At 36.6% G+C, this 14202-nt stretch overlaps 1 protein-coding gene across 13 annotated transcripts in view; it reads left to right on the top strand.

Moving 5' to 3' along the window:
• rgs3a (regulator of G protein signaling 3a) overlaps positions 1–14202 on the top strand; it is a 190176-nt gene that overhangs the window by 100564 nt on the left and 75410 nt on the right. The window contains exon 1 of one of the 13 annotated variants that reach the window (XM_079872125.1): positions 173–310. The exons of the other annotated variants lie outside the window; for them this stretch is intronic. Within the exon in view, the coding sequence (XP_079728251.1) occupies positions 308–310 (3 nt within the window). The 5' untranslated portion in view covers positions 173–307. Of the gene's footprint in view, positions 1–172; positions 311–14202 lie in introns of those variants that run through there. 13 annotated transcript variants of the gene reach the window in all.

Below are 14202 nucleotides of genomic sequence, written 5' to 3'. Positions count from 1 at the left end.
GATGTCTTGAGTGAGGCTAGGGTGAGCGATCTGCGCTTAATGATGTGTTTGTGAAAGACTCACTCACTCTCTCTCTCTCTCTCTCTCTCTTTTCCTTCCACTCATGATGTGTTTATGTGAAGAGGGTGTCGCCTGTCCAACCACTAGATTCTTCCTGTGTCTATTCTTTCTTGCACTTCTTGTGATCTTGCAGAAGAACTGCATGCACTCTAACCTGGTCTGACACACACACACACACACACACACACACACTGATGCACATGTGACCAGGGTCTGATTCTCGTGTCTTGGCTGTGTATTCGCTCTGATGGTGAGTGTGTTGATGGTGCGCTTTATTTCTTTACTAGTGTTTGCGAGTATGTGCGTGTGTATGTAAGTTTTATTCCTTGTTTGAGAGTAAAATGGTTTTGCTCTTTTAAATCTCGGGAGGCATCAACTTTGTCTTGGCTAACTCTTGAAAACTGAGGCCAAATAGAACTATAAAATAAATGTGGTGTTGAAAGTATTGAGTTTGTATTAAGAAATATGGCTTCTGTCAAGCTCTTGGCAAATCTGAGCACAGTTTGAGACATTAAGATCTATTCTGAAGCTCTAGCAAAAGTCTCTTTAATTTCATTGCTGTCTAAGAGCAACAACTGTGAAGTAATTACGTGCTTATGTTGCTTAAGACAATCTTTTAAAGGGGTGGCATAATGCCATTTTCACAAGATGTAAAATAAGTCTCTGATGTCCCCAGAGTGTGTATGTGAAGTTTTAGCTCAAAATACCCCACAGATATTTTTATATAGCATGTTAAAATTGTCACTTTTTGAGGATGAGCAAAAACGCACTGTTTTGTGTCTGTTCCTTTAAATGCAAATGAGCTGCTGCTCCTGGCACAGGGGGCGGAGCTTCAACAGCTTGTGTCATTTTACCTCACACACACATGCACTGAAAATTTCAAAAACTTTTAGCCTTTTATGTTCAAACCGGAGTCAGACAATGATGGAGAGACTCAAGAAGAAGTGACGACATGTAGAAGCAACAGGACATTTCTGAATGGTTAGTTGATGAATTTATGTAGCTGATGTGTAGTTATCTTCTAGTCATTGATTAGCATATTCTGTCTTGATAATCTATAAATCGTGTTCAGGGGCGGGGTTTATGTAAATTCAACGGTTGATGATGTCACTAACCCGGGAGGAATGTCGTGTAGTCTCTACCAGCCGTTTGTTGTAGTCCTTAAAAAGCGATTTCTTTAAAAGCAAATATCTCCCTTTGCTCTGAACTTTGAGCGTCGTAACCATGCAGATGTTGTTTATGCTCAAACAGCAACATTACACACTAACTAAAGTTAGAAAAGTGAAATCAGAATCAACCACCTCTTTAAAGTTCTGCAGTATTTGTAAGTCACTAATGAAATCGAAATAAGTTTGTGGCATTGACCATGTGAGCTCGTTAGTATAGACGGTTAGATAGAGAATAATTGATCATCATCAGATTTTGCACAAACGTGTGCAAAAAGTCCATGCAAGCTCAAGTTGTCATATTCTTGCAGGCTACACAGACAGAACAAGTTGAGAACCATTTATGAATTTGATTATTGCGTTTTTACATATTATACATCAAGCTTGGTTATCTTAGCAGCATGAAAAACAAAATGGTTCAAACTGGGAATAAATTATATACAGCAAAGAACGTTCTTCATCAATGAAGTGCTCCGTGTTTATGTTTTTATCTATTTATTATCTCATGGTTTTATGTGTTTTTGTGCGAATGTGTATGTGTTGGCTGTACTTGTTGTGAACCAAATTACCCCTTGGGGACATTAAAGTTATTTCAATTTCAATTCAATTCAATCAATGACTTCAGTTTGCAAAAATCACTGAAGCCGTCCACACTGAAAAAGAAGCAGATCTAAATGTAATGCTGCAATCAACACTTTTCATTCCTTTTCAAATTTCACTTTAATTGTGATAATTATCGATTAAGCATTTGGGGGTCAGTTTCATGGCATTTTTGCCCGATCCTGATCAGCATTTAATCTCATGCGTGGCCTCTCTGCAATCCAATTAATGGAAATCCGTCATAGCGATGGAGAATGCTAATCACTGCTAGTTATTTTAACCATGGTAAAAGTTAAATTTAACACTAAAGTTAATTTTCACCTCTGGTAAACAGGGAAAACTTGGTATTATAATCTCCATTATGTTATTTGATTTAAATTTCCTTTAGCCCTAAAAAAACAACACAATGCAACACTTAATTCAAACTACGGGTAAAAACACCTGTGCAGAATCATACTACAATAATGAACACAGTTCATGTCAACACTGCACTACAACGAGTCCTGCTATAAGAACCACACGATTCCATGCAGTTAAACAGATAATTCACATTACTCCCTTTTGTGAATTCTATTTACTGCAGCATGAGAAAGTATGGAGTCCCCCTAGGGTCACATGCAGGAGCAGAATATTTCCCAATAATCTGTGCCTTGAGCTCAGCGCTCTCAGCTTATGAACTGCACTCATGAATTTGTATAAGTTTTCACATTATTATTAATAATTTGGCAATCTGTAATCTCATATTTGACAGCTATACAATATTTTTGTCAGTTACGAGTTGCTGTGTCACATTATGCAATATTGACTCCTGAATGCTTGTCGTGGACAAGCCTACGCATTGCTTCTCGACCAATCATCACTTGCCGTTATTAACGACGTACGTGATGTCATCGAGAAGGCGGAACTAGCGACTGACTTCCGGAAACAAGAATGTAAACAAACAGGCTACCGAAGCGGCGTGTTAGCTTAATGCTAACTCCTGTACGCGCCAAGTTGCTATCGTTCGCCAGCATTTATCTTTTTTTCACTCTGTCGTGGTCGTCCCTCGAGGAAACATCATTAGGGCAGGAGTATTGTTGTCAGAGCTCAAATAATGTTACATATTTTGTTTTCACATATGTTACTCTATAGGGAGGCTCTGTAAGAAACAGCACCTACATTTCTATTACATGGATGTCAATCAGTGATGATACAACATGCCCCGCCTATGGGTTGCAACATTTCACTTCCCTTCTTTCATTTAGCAACATAACCCTGTTTGTTTGTGTGAGATTGGGCACGAGGGATCAAGAAAACGAGGCTTCCCTGCGGCGGCCATGTTAATGACTGCAGCGGGCGTCTTTATTGGGCTGAATGACTTTGTGATGGTTTGTGTGACCTTAATCAAGCATTGTGCGTCCCTGACCTTCTGTGTTTGATTAATCTTGCCTCCATGTCCTTCTTTCTCTCTCTCTCTGAGAGTGGAGGAATATATTGGGCCTCAGTAGCAGAAAGATTGTGTCTTATATAGCCGTAAAAATGATAAAGGCTGTTTTCTTTACTCTGTTAAATATTTTATGGCTCTATTTGTGGGCTTCCACAGTCTTCTCTGCTTGCTAAATGTGAGACACACTGCCCGATTCGACTAAAATGTCAATGAGAAAAGCGATTGCTGGCAACCATTCAACAATTGCCTCAGTCATATTTCACAGTGATTTTCATTTTTGGTTGTTCATAGGATAGAATAGGAGAAAGAAACACTAATAAAGCTGTATTTACTTTATTGAAAATATTGAGATTAGACTTCACAGTGTTTGACTTGAGAAATATTACAAATTAAATTTACAAATGGGACTTTTTTAAAGGTCAAGATGAAATCAACCCTAACTATAACAGTGTTTTCTTATTGCAAGACTTTTTTTTTTTTTTAATTCACGGCTATTGGATATTGGAAAAAATCTGCAAATACCCGGCTAACAAAAATATATTTAAAGAATGATTTTCTAACATTCCCCTTAAAGGTACAGTTCACCCAAACATTAAAATTCTTTCATCATTTACTCACCCTCAAGGTGTTACAAACACATATCAATTTAAGATAAAATTAAAGATATTTTGAAAAATCGTTGTAACCAGGGCATAAAACAAATTGTTATTTTTTTCACACCTGCCAATGTCCGGTGATTTAGGAAAATGTATTGGCTGTACAAATGTTTACCAGCCATAACAAATTTTTTGTTTTTTTGGGGGCAAAAACAGGCTTTAATAACACCAAAATTTTAGATACCATTGGAAATTCACAATTCTCTCCAATTTCGATACCAAAGCTAAAACTACTAGCCTAATTAATGTAAAACTTAAACATCATTAAAGTAAACATTCTGGAATAACATAATATTAAATAATCAAATTACAAGCAAAAGCACAAATAAATGCTATATAACAAAGATACACGTGAAATAAACAATGCTTTTCAGGTTTCTTGAATTTTAACAAAGTAAGCAAATGTAAAATATCAATGCATAGTCTTCATTTTATAAATTAAACATCCTTATTATTTAAGTGATATAAGTTATTCAGAGCAGTGAGTGTTTTTTTCTTTCTTTGTCCTTTCTTTGTTGTCTGATTAACATTAAAGACACAGACGGCAGCAGGAGGAATATTAACAGTGAATGCACGGATCTAATATACTGATACTGTACACATGCGTTTACTTTCTCAACTGTTTACGTTCACTTAACCCTTTAGAACCTGAAGCTAAAATAGGTGTTTTTCACATGTTGTGATTTTTTGACTAAAACAATGTGCAATCTTCATGTGCAAGGTGTCATGTTTTTCAGACATAAAAGATTAGCTTTCAACAAATTACAGTTATTGACTATTATTGTGTGTGGTGAGTTTGTGAATAGAATTTAAATAGACAAAAAAAAAAAAAAAAAAAAAGAGAATAAATGTACTGATTTTTATTTAGAAAAAAACAGAAAAATCACGAATGAAAGGAACTAACACTTTTAAGTTGGAAAATGAACTATAATACATATATACAAGTTTCTTTTATGACACTTTTTTTCATACACGCACACACATAAACAAATGCATGCAAACATAGGCACGCACACACACACATGCACACACCACATGCTAAGATACGTGAAAGAGTAACGGCCATCCTCCTCCCAAATTTCATTAAAAATCATCCCAATCCCCTCTTCTGCTGTCTACCACTTCTTTCGCCATGTATTTGTTCGTTTCTTTTATTATTTTATGCAATCCAAAACACTCTAGCCTGACGCGCTTCGTATCTCTCTGTTCAAATCCTTCCGACCCCGCTCTGCCAGAAAGCTGCTGTCATTTGCTGACGGAAAGCATGAAATTACCGCAATAAGCCGTATATTGCCGAAAAATGTATGTTGTCTACTGTCAGGGGCAATTTGAATGGTTTTGATTGAAGAGTTACGGTAAAATGAATAGAGCTTGCTGGAATGTGTCGGCGACGACACAGCCGGTTCTAAAGGGTTCAGACATACCCAACTATGTTTACTAGGATACTCGCTATTTTGTGTGTAAATTTGTCCGCTCAAGCACAAGAAGATGTGAAGGAGAGCTCAGTTTAGTATTCGCGCGCTGTCTGAGACGCAGTTTTCTGGACGAGTAATTTAATGAGCTCCCTTTCGCGTCTTCTTGCGCTTGAATATTTAAATTGTCATGGATTAAACTTTCGTGACGATGCAGCGCTGGCCCGTCAACTGCATTGTTCACGTTTGTTCAGGTTTGTTAACGTTTTATCCCATGAACAACAAAAATCCACATCACTGTGAAATATGACTGAGGTAATCGTGTTAGTTACCAGCAATCACTTTTATCAGGCAGAGTGTCTCACGTTTAGGAAGCAGAGAAGATTGTGGAAGTCCACAAATAGAGCCATAACATACAGAGTAAAGAAAACATTATGGGAATGTTACTGTTGAATGTTCTCTGAACATTCTGAAAGAAGTATACATTTAAAAATGTTAGACGAGCATCCAACTAAAATGTTCCTAATAAAAGTTCCATGAATGATGTACAATTATTGTTTTTGTACTATACGTTTTAAGAAAAAAAAATCTGCTATTGGGGTAAGAAAAATTAATCTTGTTTTCCCTTTTAATTAAGATTATTTTTCACTTAATTTTGATATTTTTTTAATGTATCGTCTTATTGTGCTTCCCAAGTAAATTCATCTTGATTTAAGCATGTTAAAGGGACAATAAGTAGGAATTTCTCCCATCTAGTGGTGAAATTGTATTTTGCATTCAAACGAACAATGCTTTCCAGCGCCTCACTTTTTCAAATGCGCGTTGCATCTACGGTAGCCGTTATGTACCAAAAAGCTATGACAGGATGTCTTATAATAGCACTTCGAGTTTTTCTTCAGGTGAACAAGTTTGTTATTTAAAACAAACTGGAACTTGAAAACATGAAAAAAAGAATGTTACAGTATAAATTACTGACTGTAAAAAACATTAACTATGGTAATTAGTAGTAATGCCTTCTTTACTCGTTATATTTTTTGAAGTACGTGCATTGTTAGATATCATCATCATCCGTGCCTTCTCTAACGTTCCTTTACTCAATAGCTGCTATTCATCAAAGAGCCTGTTTAACTTTTAACTATAAATGTTCTACTGTCTATATAATAAAGTTACACAACCAAGCAATGAAAAAAAAGCTTGTAATTAAGACCGTAACATTGACTTACCTGTTCGAGAAGAAAGCAGGCAACTTCAGGGTCTCTTTTGAAAGCTTTCTCCTGCATTAGCTATCCCGACATTAACCCTTGTTTTTGTAATCTCCGGTCACGTTTCCTTTTACGGTCTATTTTGGACTTTTTCGACGACGAGGACTCCTTATCTTGTGACTCATATGTATGTATGAATGAACGATGTATAAATAACCGTGCAGTGCAGCCTTTTAAACTTGCCGGGGCAGTGACAAGTGCCTCTCTCTGCTCTGCGCCTCCGCTTCTGCTGGCTTCAGTCACGTGACGCTGGCTCTGAACGAAAACACGTTGTGGAAACGCGTTGGCCTAGTACTTTCTGTCCCTCTCTGCTATTATAGTTTTTCAAGATGGCGGAACTACATGGAAGCCTCCGTGGACCTACCCGTCCTATGTATATAAAGATAATAAATTCTTCGTTTACGAGGATTAGTCTGATCATTGGCATAGGTATTTGTACACCATTGAGGGCATATTTATGAATAAAAATATTGATTTTAGATAATAAAATACCTAAAAAGCTACACATAGTCCCTTTAAGATATTTGTACTGGAAAACAAGACAAACACACTGAGTATTGCTGCGTGTCTCAGTGACACGATGCTGTTCCCCTAAAGGCACAATTGTTGACCATTTCTTTTCCGAGAGTGTATGTGTGTATTAGTGCCTATTGTCTCAGTATCTTTCTTCATTCCTCTTGTTGATCTGGTGGTGTTTTGGTGTGCGAGGCACGTTCCTCTCCATGTGTCCGCTTCGAGGTGTTTGCCCCCCCCAGCCCATTCAGTCACTCCTTTAATCTGCTGTTTCTAATGCTGTACCGAAGCCGCTGTAAAGACACGTCTCTCCCAATGATTCCCTCATTCTGTGAGCACGAACCCACCGGGACAGCAGACAATTACCTTCAGTGTCCCATTGATTTATCAATCATCCCAGCATTAATGTTCACCAACATTATTCATTGGTCGATTCCTGGTGACAGGACCCTTTAAAACAGAAAGAAACGGTTTTATCAAAGCTCTGTGTTTGGTTCAAATATTTAATCAAGATTTATTTATTTGTTTTAGCTTCTCAGTTCCCTTCCAAGCTCTCAGCTCATCATCTATTTGATGTTGCCGACAACCTTTTTATGCCTTCAATACTGTATCAGTGTTTGTATGATCATAAAGCTAGTTTACCAAAATATTGATTAGGATGTTGTGGGATATTACCGTATATTATTGATTATTTTATATGCATTTAACCCAGTTCCTATTAGGGCTGCACAATATATCGAAATTATCGAAATATCACAAATGTATATATCCCGATATGCATATCGCAACGGCTTGCAATAACTGGGGTCATGAACAAAAGACGAAGAGAAAATCACTCACTCACTCTTGGCTGAATAACTTTTGTAGCTTTAATAAGAATCAGGATATATTTAATTCATTCAGTGAAGACTAAGCAGTGTTTTATTTCTACATTTGATTATTCAGTTTCTGTTGTTAAATAACCCTAATGTAGGATAACCTGAACCCCTAAACCCTGAGGTTTACACTGATGTTAAAATAACACTTCTTATGCGACAGTTCACTTTCAGAAGTTTAGGGATGTTTTCTTGTCACAAAAAGAATGTGAAACACATGTAGGTTATATAATTTTAAATACATTTTAAAGATAATTTAAGTTTACTTAACTCACTTTTTAAGCATTATCGTATCACATATCGAATATCGCATTATTTAATGAGTTATCGCATATCGAATTTTTCTTCAATATCGTGCAGTTCCTATATCTGGAAATGTAGGAAATTATCATTTATTAAGATATGTTTGAGCACCTGACCAACACTACATGCTGCAGACAAAGAAATTGAACTTAGTCTGTTTTGTTATATTGCATATGTTTAAATCGAAGTCATTTAAGTACCAACTATACTAATTAATGCGTAACCATGTGTTTAGATACTGAATTATGTGTATGCTTGGCTAAAGAGATGAGTCTGCAGTCTAAAACAGACTCGGTGTGTCTGAATCCTGAACAATGTTAGGAAGGAAATTCTAGAGTTTATGGCAAGTAAGAAAAAAATCTAGATTTTGATATCATGTGTATTAATAACTGGCCAGAATGTTGCACCTGCAAAAAATGTGAAAGATAATAGTGTGACAATCAAATACTGTAAACAGAGGCTTAAACGCTCTTGCTTGACCTGTGAGGTTTGTTCTCACGAGTCAAGATCACATGGTTGAGCTTCTGTTTCCATATTTGATGGTATGATGTTTGTGATTGCTATGTTTGTGCATCGATCAGTGTTTATTTGAATAAAAGACTAAATTAAATCTGTTCATCATATAACATGATTGTGTCTCTTCAGAAGAGACAATTTTACAATGTCTTTATGTTACTTTTGAAGCTTGAAAATGTTGATTGCATAGACTTTAAATGAATGGACAAAAATGATGAGAGAATATTACAAAATATATATTTTTCCCCCAAAAAATGAATTAAAGATTTATAAGACTGAGAATGAATAAATGATGACAGAATTTCTATTTTGGGGTGAACTATCGCTTTTAAAGAAGTATGTTTTGTGCCCTGGTGGTCTATAAATAGCAAATGGTGCGGAAAGCTAGTTTACTATTCCTTACACTTTATTTTGATAGTCCACTTTAGACATTCTCCTAACTATAAGTAACTTTATAACATGTCTATAGCAGTCATTAGAGTATTAATAGACTGTCTAACACTTTATTTTGATGCTCCTCAACAGACATTCTACTGACTATAAGTAACTTTGCATCTACTAACCCTCTACTAATACTCTAATGACTGCTAGTTGACATGTAGTTGCAAAGTTAGTTAAGAATGTCTAAAGTGGACTATCAACATAAAGTGTAACCTAGATGGGATTTATGACGTTTCTAAACAACATTTGCATAAATAAAGCATAGCTTTAGACAGGTCATGTTAGTCAAGCACACAGTCAGCTGAAGCTCAGATGATCATGACGTCTATCAATACAGTTCAGACACATTCCTGAACTCCTCCTCTCATCTCTCATCCAGAATACACAACCAACATATTGTAACTGTCTTTCCGGTAGCTAAAACATGAGGGCGTTGGCGCTTGCAACGCCAAGGTCATGGGTTCGATTCCCAGGGAAAGCAAGAACTGATAGGAATGTAAATGCGTACCTTGAAATGCAATGTAAGTCGCTTTGGATAAAAGCGTCTGCCAAATGCGTAAATGTCTGTGATTCAAGTTGTTTTCTTAATTTCCTTGCATGGCACATGCTGAAACATGTGAAAATGTACAATAAACCAATAATTTTTTTGAAATATATTAAATTTTATATAATAATGGAGTCGACTGCTTGAAAAAAGACATCTGTTCTGTTGGGCTTGATGCAGTTAACATGCAGTTACAGATACACACAATATTTTTTCGGTGATTGTGATTATATCTGTTCTTAAGCAGTTTATATTCTGTACTTAATATTGTATTTTTGTTTAACATATTTTAATCAAACAATTATTGGAGTATTCCCCACGGTGCCTCCACAGACCCCGGAAACATATCACAAAGCAGAACATATTAATGGTCCTAAAAATAGCCATCGTGTTCTTTAAGGAAAATCAATTAGCTTTTTTTTTTTTTTTTGCGTTTGATTTTGGAATTACAGATTCTTGACAGGTTTCGTGAGATTCATCCATTTAGTTTACTTGCTAAAATGTCTTTGAAAGATTTAATGCCAACCTTGCAAAGTCACTGTGCCGATAAACATGTTTTCTGGTGGACTGATAAAAGCCGGTGCACTCATGGGAATTGTACAAAGATGGCTAATTAAATTGGAGATTGCCATTTTGAGAAAGCTTTCGATATTTTTGAGCATCATACTGTACTTTAATGATTTGAGAATGTGTCGTCTGAGGCCGACTCTATGGTATGTAGGTCTGAAAACATACATAATCCTTTTCATGAAAACTGATCATAAATCACTGTGGAGGATGCTTAACAAGACCAAACCTTAATGTATTATTAGGTATAATTATTGATAATGGAAAATGATAAAGGCAAAGTTGCCAACACATTTTAGATTGTTTCATCCATTGCTAATCACTCATTAAAAAACCTTCCTCCAGGTAATGGAGTTTTTATGAAATAATTATTAGGTATTAATTTTGTCTGGGATTCTTTCTCTGTAAGTTACATTAGTTGAGATTCATCAAGTGTTGAAGGCAGTTATTTTAGTATCATTCAGATACTATTATAGTTTTTATTAATATTTTGAATTAGTTTTATTTTTATATTTTTCCGTTTGCATTTTAGCTTAGAAATTGTTAGCAATTTTGTTGTGTTTGTCATTTTTATGTTTTATATATATATATATATATATATATATATAAAATATGTCTACACTGCAAAAATTATTTTCTTATTTGAAACACTTCAGTAATTTTGCTTCTTTAGTAAATGTATCTTGACTGAAGAATATTGAGATATTTGTAACGGAAAACAAGTTCTGTGGAAGAAAATATTTTTTTTTGCTGTTATTCATTTTTATTTCTAGTTTTAGTTATTTTAACTAAATAAAAATGAGAAATGTTTAAGTTTTTTTTTTTTATAATTTATATAAATTTTCTTTAGTTTTAGGTTTAGTTTCAGCTATCTATAATAACCCTGCTACTGGTTTACACAATATTCAAGCTAGGTTTTGATGAGATGTGGCCAACACATTGGTATTTATTTATTTAGTAAAAGGCAATGTTCCCTTTGAAGTCGTTGAGTTCAGTAGTTGATGATGAAGCTTGATGCTCTGTATGCGAGTGTCCTCATTAATATATAACAAGACAGAGGCACAATTTAGTTTTCAGGGTCCTGATAACATCTCGTCTTTGTTTCAGCCCGACTCAGCTGAGTTGCTCGCGACTGTACGCATTATGAGCATATGAAGCTAAAATTGCTTCACTCCCAGATTGCTTTCTTTAAAAAGAAATGTCCCGATCTCCATCCTCAGGGCCAGACGAGCTCGGGAAGCGACAGCGAGATGTGGATCACAAGATCTCTGATGATAACTTATTGTATATGATATAACTAGTGTCTCATCTTCCCTAAAGCGATGTTGCCCTTTCAGTTTGCCAGTGACGATGTGCACTCAGTGTGTTCGCTGTGTCTGGTCATGTTCGACTGAGACGATGAGGTAATCAGTAATTGTTGGAGGTTTAAGGGTGTAACGGTACACAAAAAAACGTTTTTGGTACAATGCTCAATTGAATAAAGTGTTTTAACTTCTCTGTGTGCGGGACGTAATTTCAAACTTGTGCTTTGTTTGTTGTGCTTCAAACTAAATCATAAACCTAAGTGAAAGGAGAACAATGTAGTGCTGGACAAACAACGAAAACGATGAAAACGTTGTATTCTGCCGCCAGGCCAGTAGATGGCGATGAAACACTATAGACTGAACGCGTAATACACATGTGCATGACATCATTGTCTTCAGAGATTCACGTTTTTGTTGTTTACACAGAGACCGTTTTCAAAAACTTGCACTTTGAAACCCGTTTTCAAAATTTAGCGTTTTTAGGCGCCCAAAACGGCGTTGTCATGTAAACGAAATGGCAAAACGCATAAAAAGTTTTACGTTTGAAAACAGTGCCGTGTAAACGGCCCCTGAATCATTCCCCTCACCTTGAGCCACGGGTCTGCTGGTCTTTAGCCTGATATCCCTCTTCTCTGTGTCGTGTTTTGATGATGGGATGTACTCCGTCAGATGATGGTGCTAGTTGTGTAGAGTTAAATCATTCATGATCTACATGTGCTGTAGCTCTTTCCGGCTCATTCACCAGTGGCTTTGACTCTTGTGTGAACACTAGTTCTACACACGTGCTGTATTGACATTAGCAGCAGGAGATCACAGCTCAACACTAGACTTGTTACTCTCAGACTCTCGAGTCAGAAACACGCAGATACAAGTGCTTGAGTGGCGCTGGCCTATTGTACATGCCTACTGTATGTTAACTTGAAGTTACTCAGACAATTGACCCTTCGCTAAGCCATGCCCGAAAACCGCCACAGGCCAATCGTGGCTTAGCAACCGTAACTAGGCGCGGGAGGTCTGGCAAGCTTTCGAGCGAGGTAAACATGCCGAAGCGTTGTGTGTATGGATTGTACAAATGTGATACCCGGTATCCTAAAAGTTTGGGAAATTTTTTCCCTTCCCGAAACCTAGAACCCAAGGGGAGAAATGCCGGGCGTGGATCAAGCAGTGTGGGACGCCCCATTCACAACTAAATGTCGACAGGATTAACAAAAACACCTACGTTTGCTCCACGACGTGTGAACAGTAGCATGGCGCGCTAAAAATATAAGCGGGAGAATGTTATCATTGTCACTTCCCCTGCTGTGCATGAACAGCTGTTCCTCAGTTTGTGTGTTTCCCATTTGAATGGTCATGAGGCGGCTGCTGATTGCGCTGGGACCTATAGGCTTTAGCTTCAATTTTGATGAAATTATTCTCTAATCGGTTGCATATTATGTCGTGGATATATCCCTCGATGTCTTGCTCTCTCAGATATTTCACCTGTTCGCCAAAAATTACTAATTATCTCCTTGGGAATATCTGACACCGGTGCATACATACTGTAATAGACGTGCCAGGTGCAAAAGCTTGTCAGGCGTAGCAACAGTAACTAAGGAGGGCGGGGCTTAGCGAAGGGTCAATTGATCCACAATGGACTTCATTTCTGGGATTCTCGCGGAAGTCGAAATTGTTGGGTAAACTTCTATAATGGTGAATGGAAACTACAACAAATAAGAAAAGAAGAAAAAAATCCACAAGACCATTTCTATTTTTGTGTTTTGTGGGCGGAGCCTACCTGGTGTCAGAAAGTGACAGTTCTGTGGAAGTCACAGAATATAAAAATAAAATTGGCGATTGGCATTTGTGTTTATATCTCACAATTCATTTTTTTTTTCTCTTGTGATTTAAACTCGCAATTGCCTATATTAAAGATATAATCTTGCAATTGCGAGACAATTTTAGAATTGTGAGATAAAAATGTTATCTATGTAAAATTTTATAGGTTTAAAAGATTTCATGCTGCAACTGTAGGGCCAACATATTTTTTTTTTTAATCATTTTCACAAAACTTTCATGGCCCCAGAATATTTTGTTGCATGAGTATCTGAACATGCAGTATATCAAAAGAAAGAACACAGCCTCTGCTTTTACAAACAAACAAACTCGTTTTATTCTAGCTTCATGCATTCTTTTTTATCAACACTTGAATGTGGGTAAGTTTTATGAAAAAGCAAAATTTTGAGGAAAAAGCTGAGAAAATGGTTGTCTCCCCAAATACTACAACGCACATACGCGTTGTTTTTATCATTTGTTTATGCTTCATTTTTTGCCTGAGCTTTGATCCGGATATTCTGTACTAATAGCGCCCATCTTTTTTTTTTGCATTCCGATTCTGACATCCAAAGACATTTTCCCCCTTATTCCCTGGATCCCACCCGTTTTCCTCCACTTGTTACCTCCGTTTTTCTGCCACCAGCTTTGACGTCTACTCCCAAATGGCCTGTGACTGTCCAAAAGAGGGGAAAAAAATATCAAGACATTGATTACGGTGGTGAGAAGAGAGAAAGATGTCATATTT

The sequence above is a fragment of the Squalius cephalus genome (genome assembly GCF_949319135.1).
Source record: "Squalius cephalus genome assembly, chromosome: 5".
Lineage (NCBI taxonomy): Eukaryota > Metazoa > Chordata > Actinopteri > Cypriniformes > Leuciscidae > Squalius > Squalius cephalus.
The sequence above is the reverse complement of the archived record's forward strand: the minus strand, read 5'-3'. Positions and strand labels throughout refer to the sequence as shown.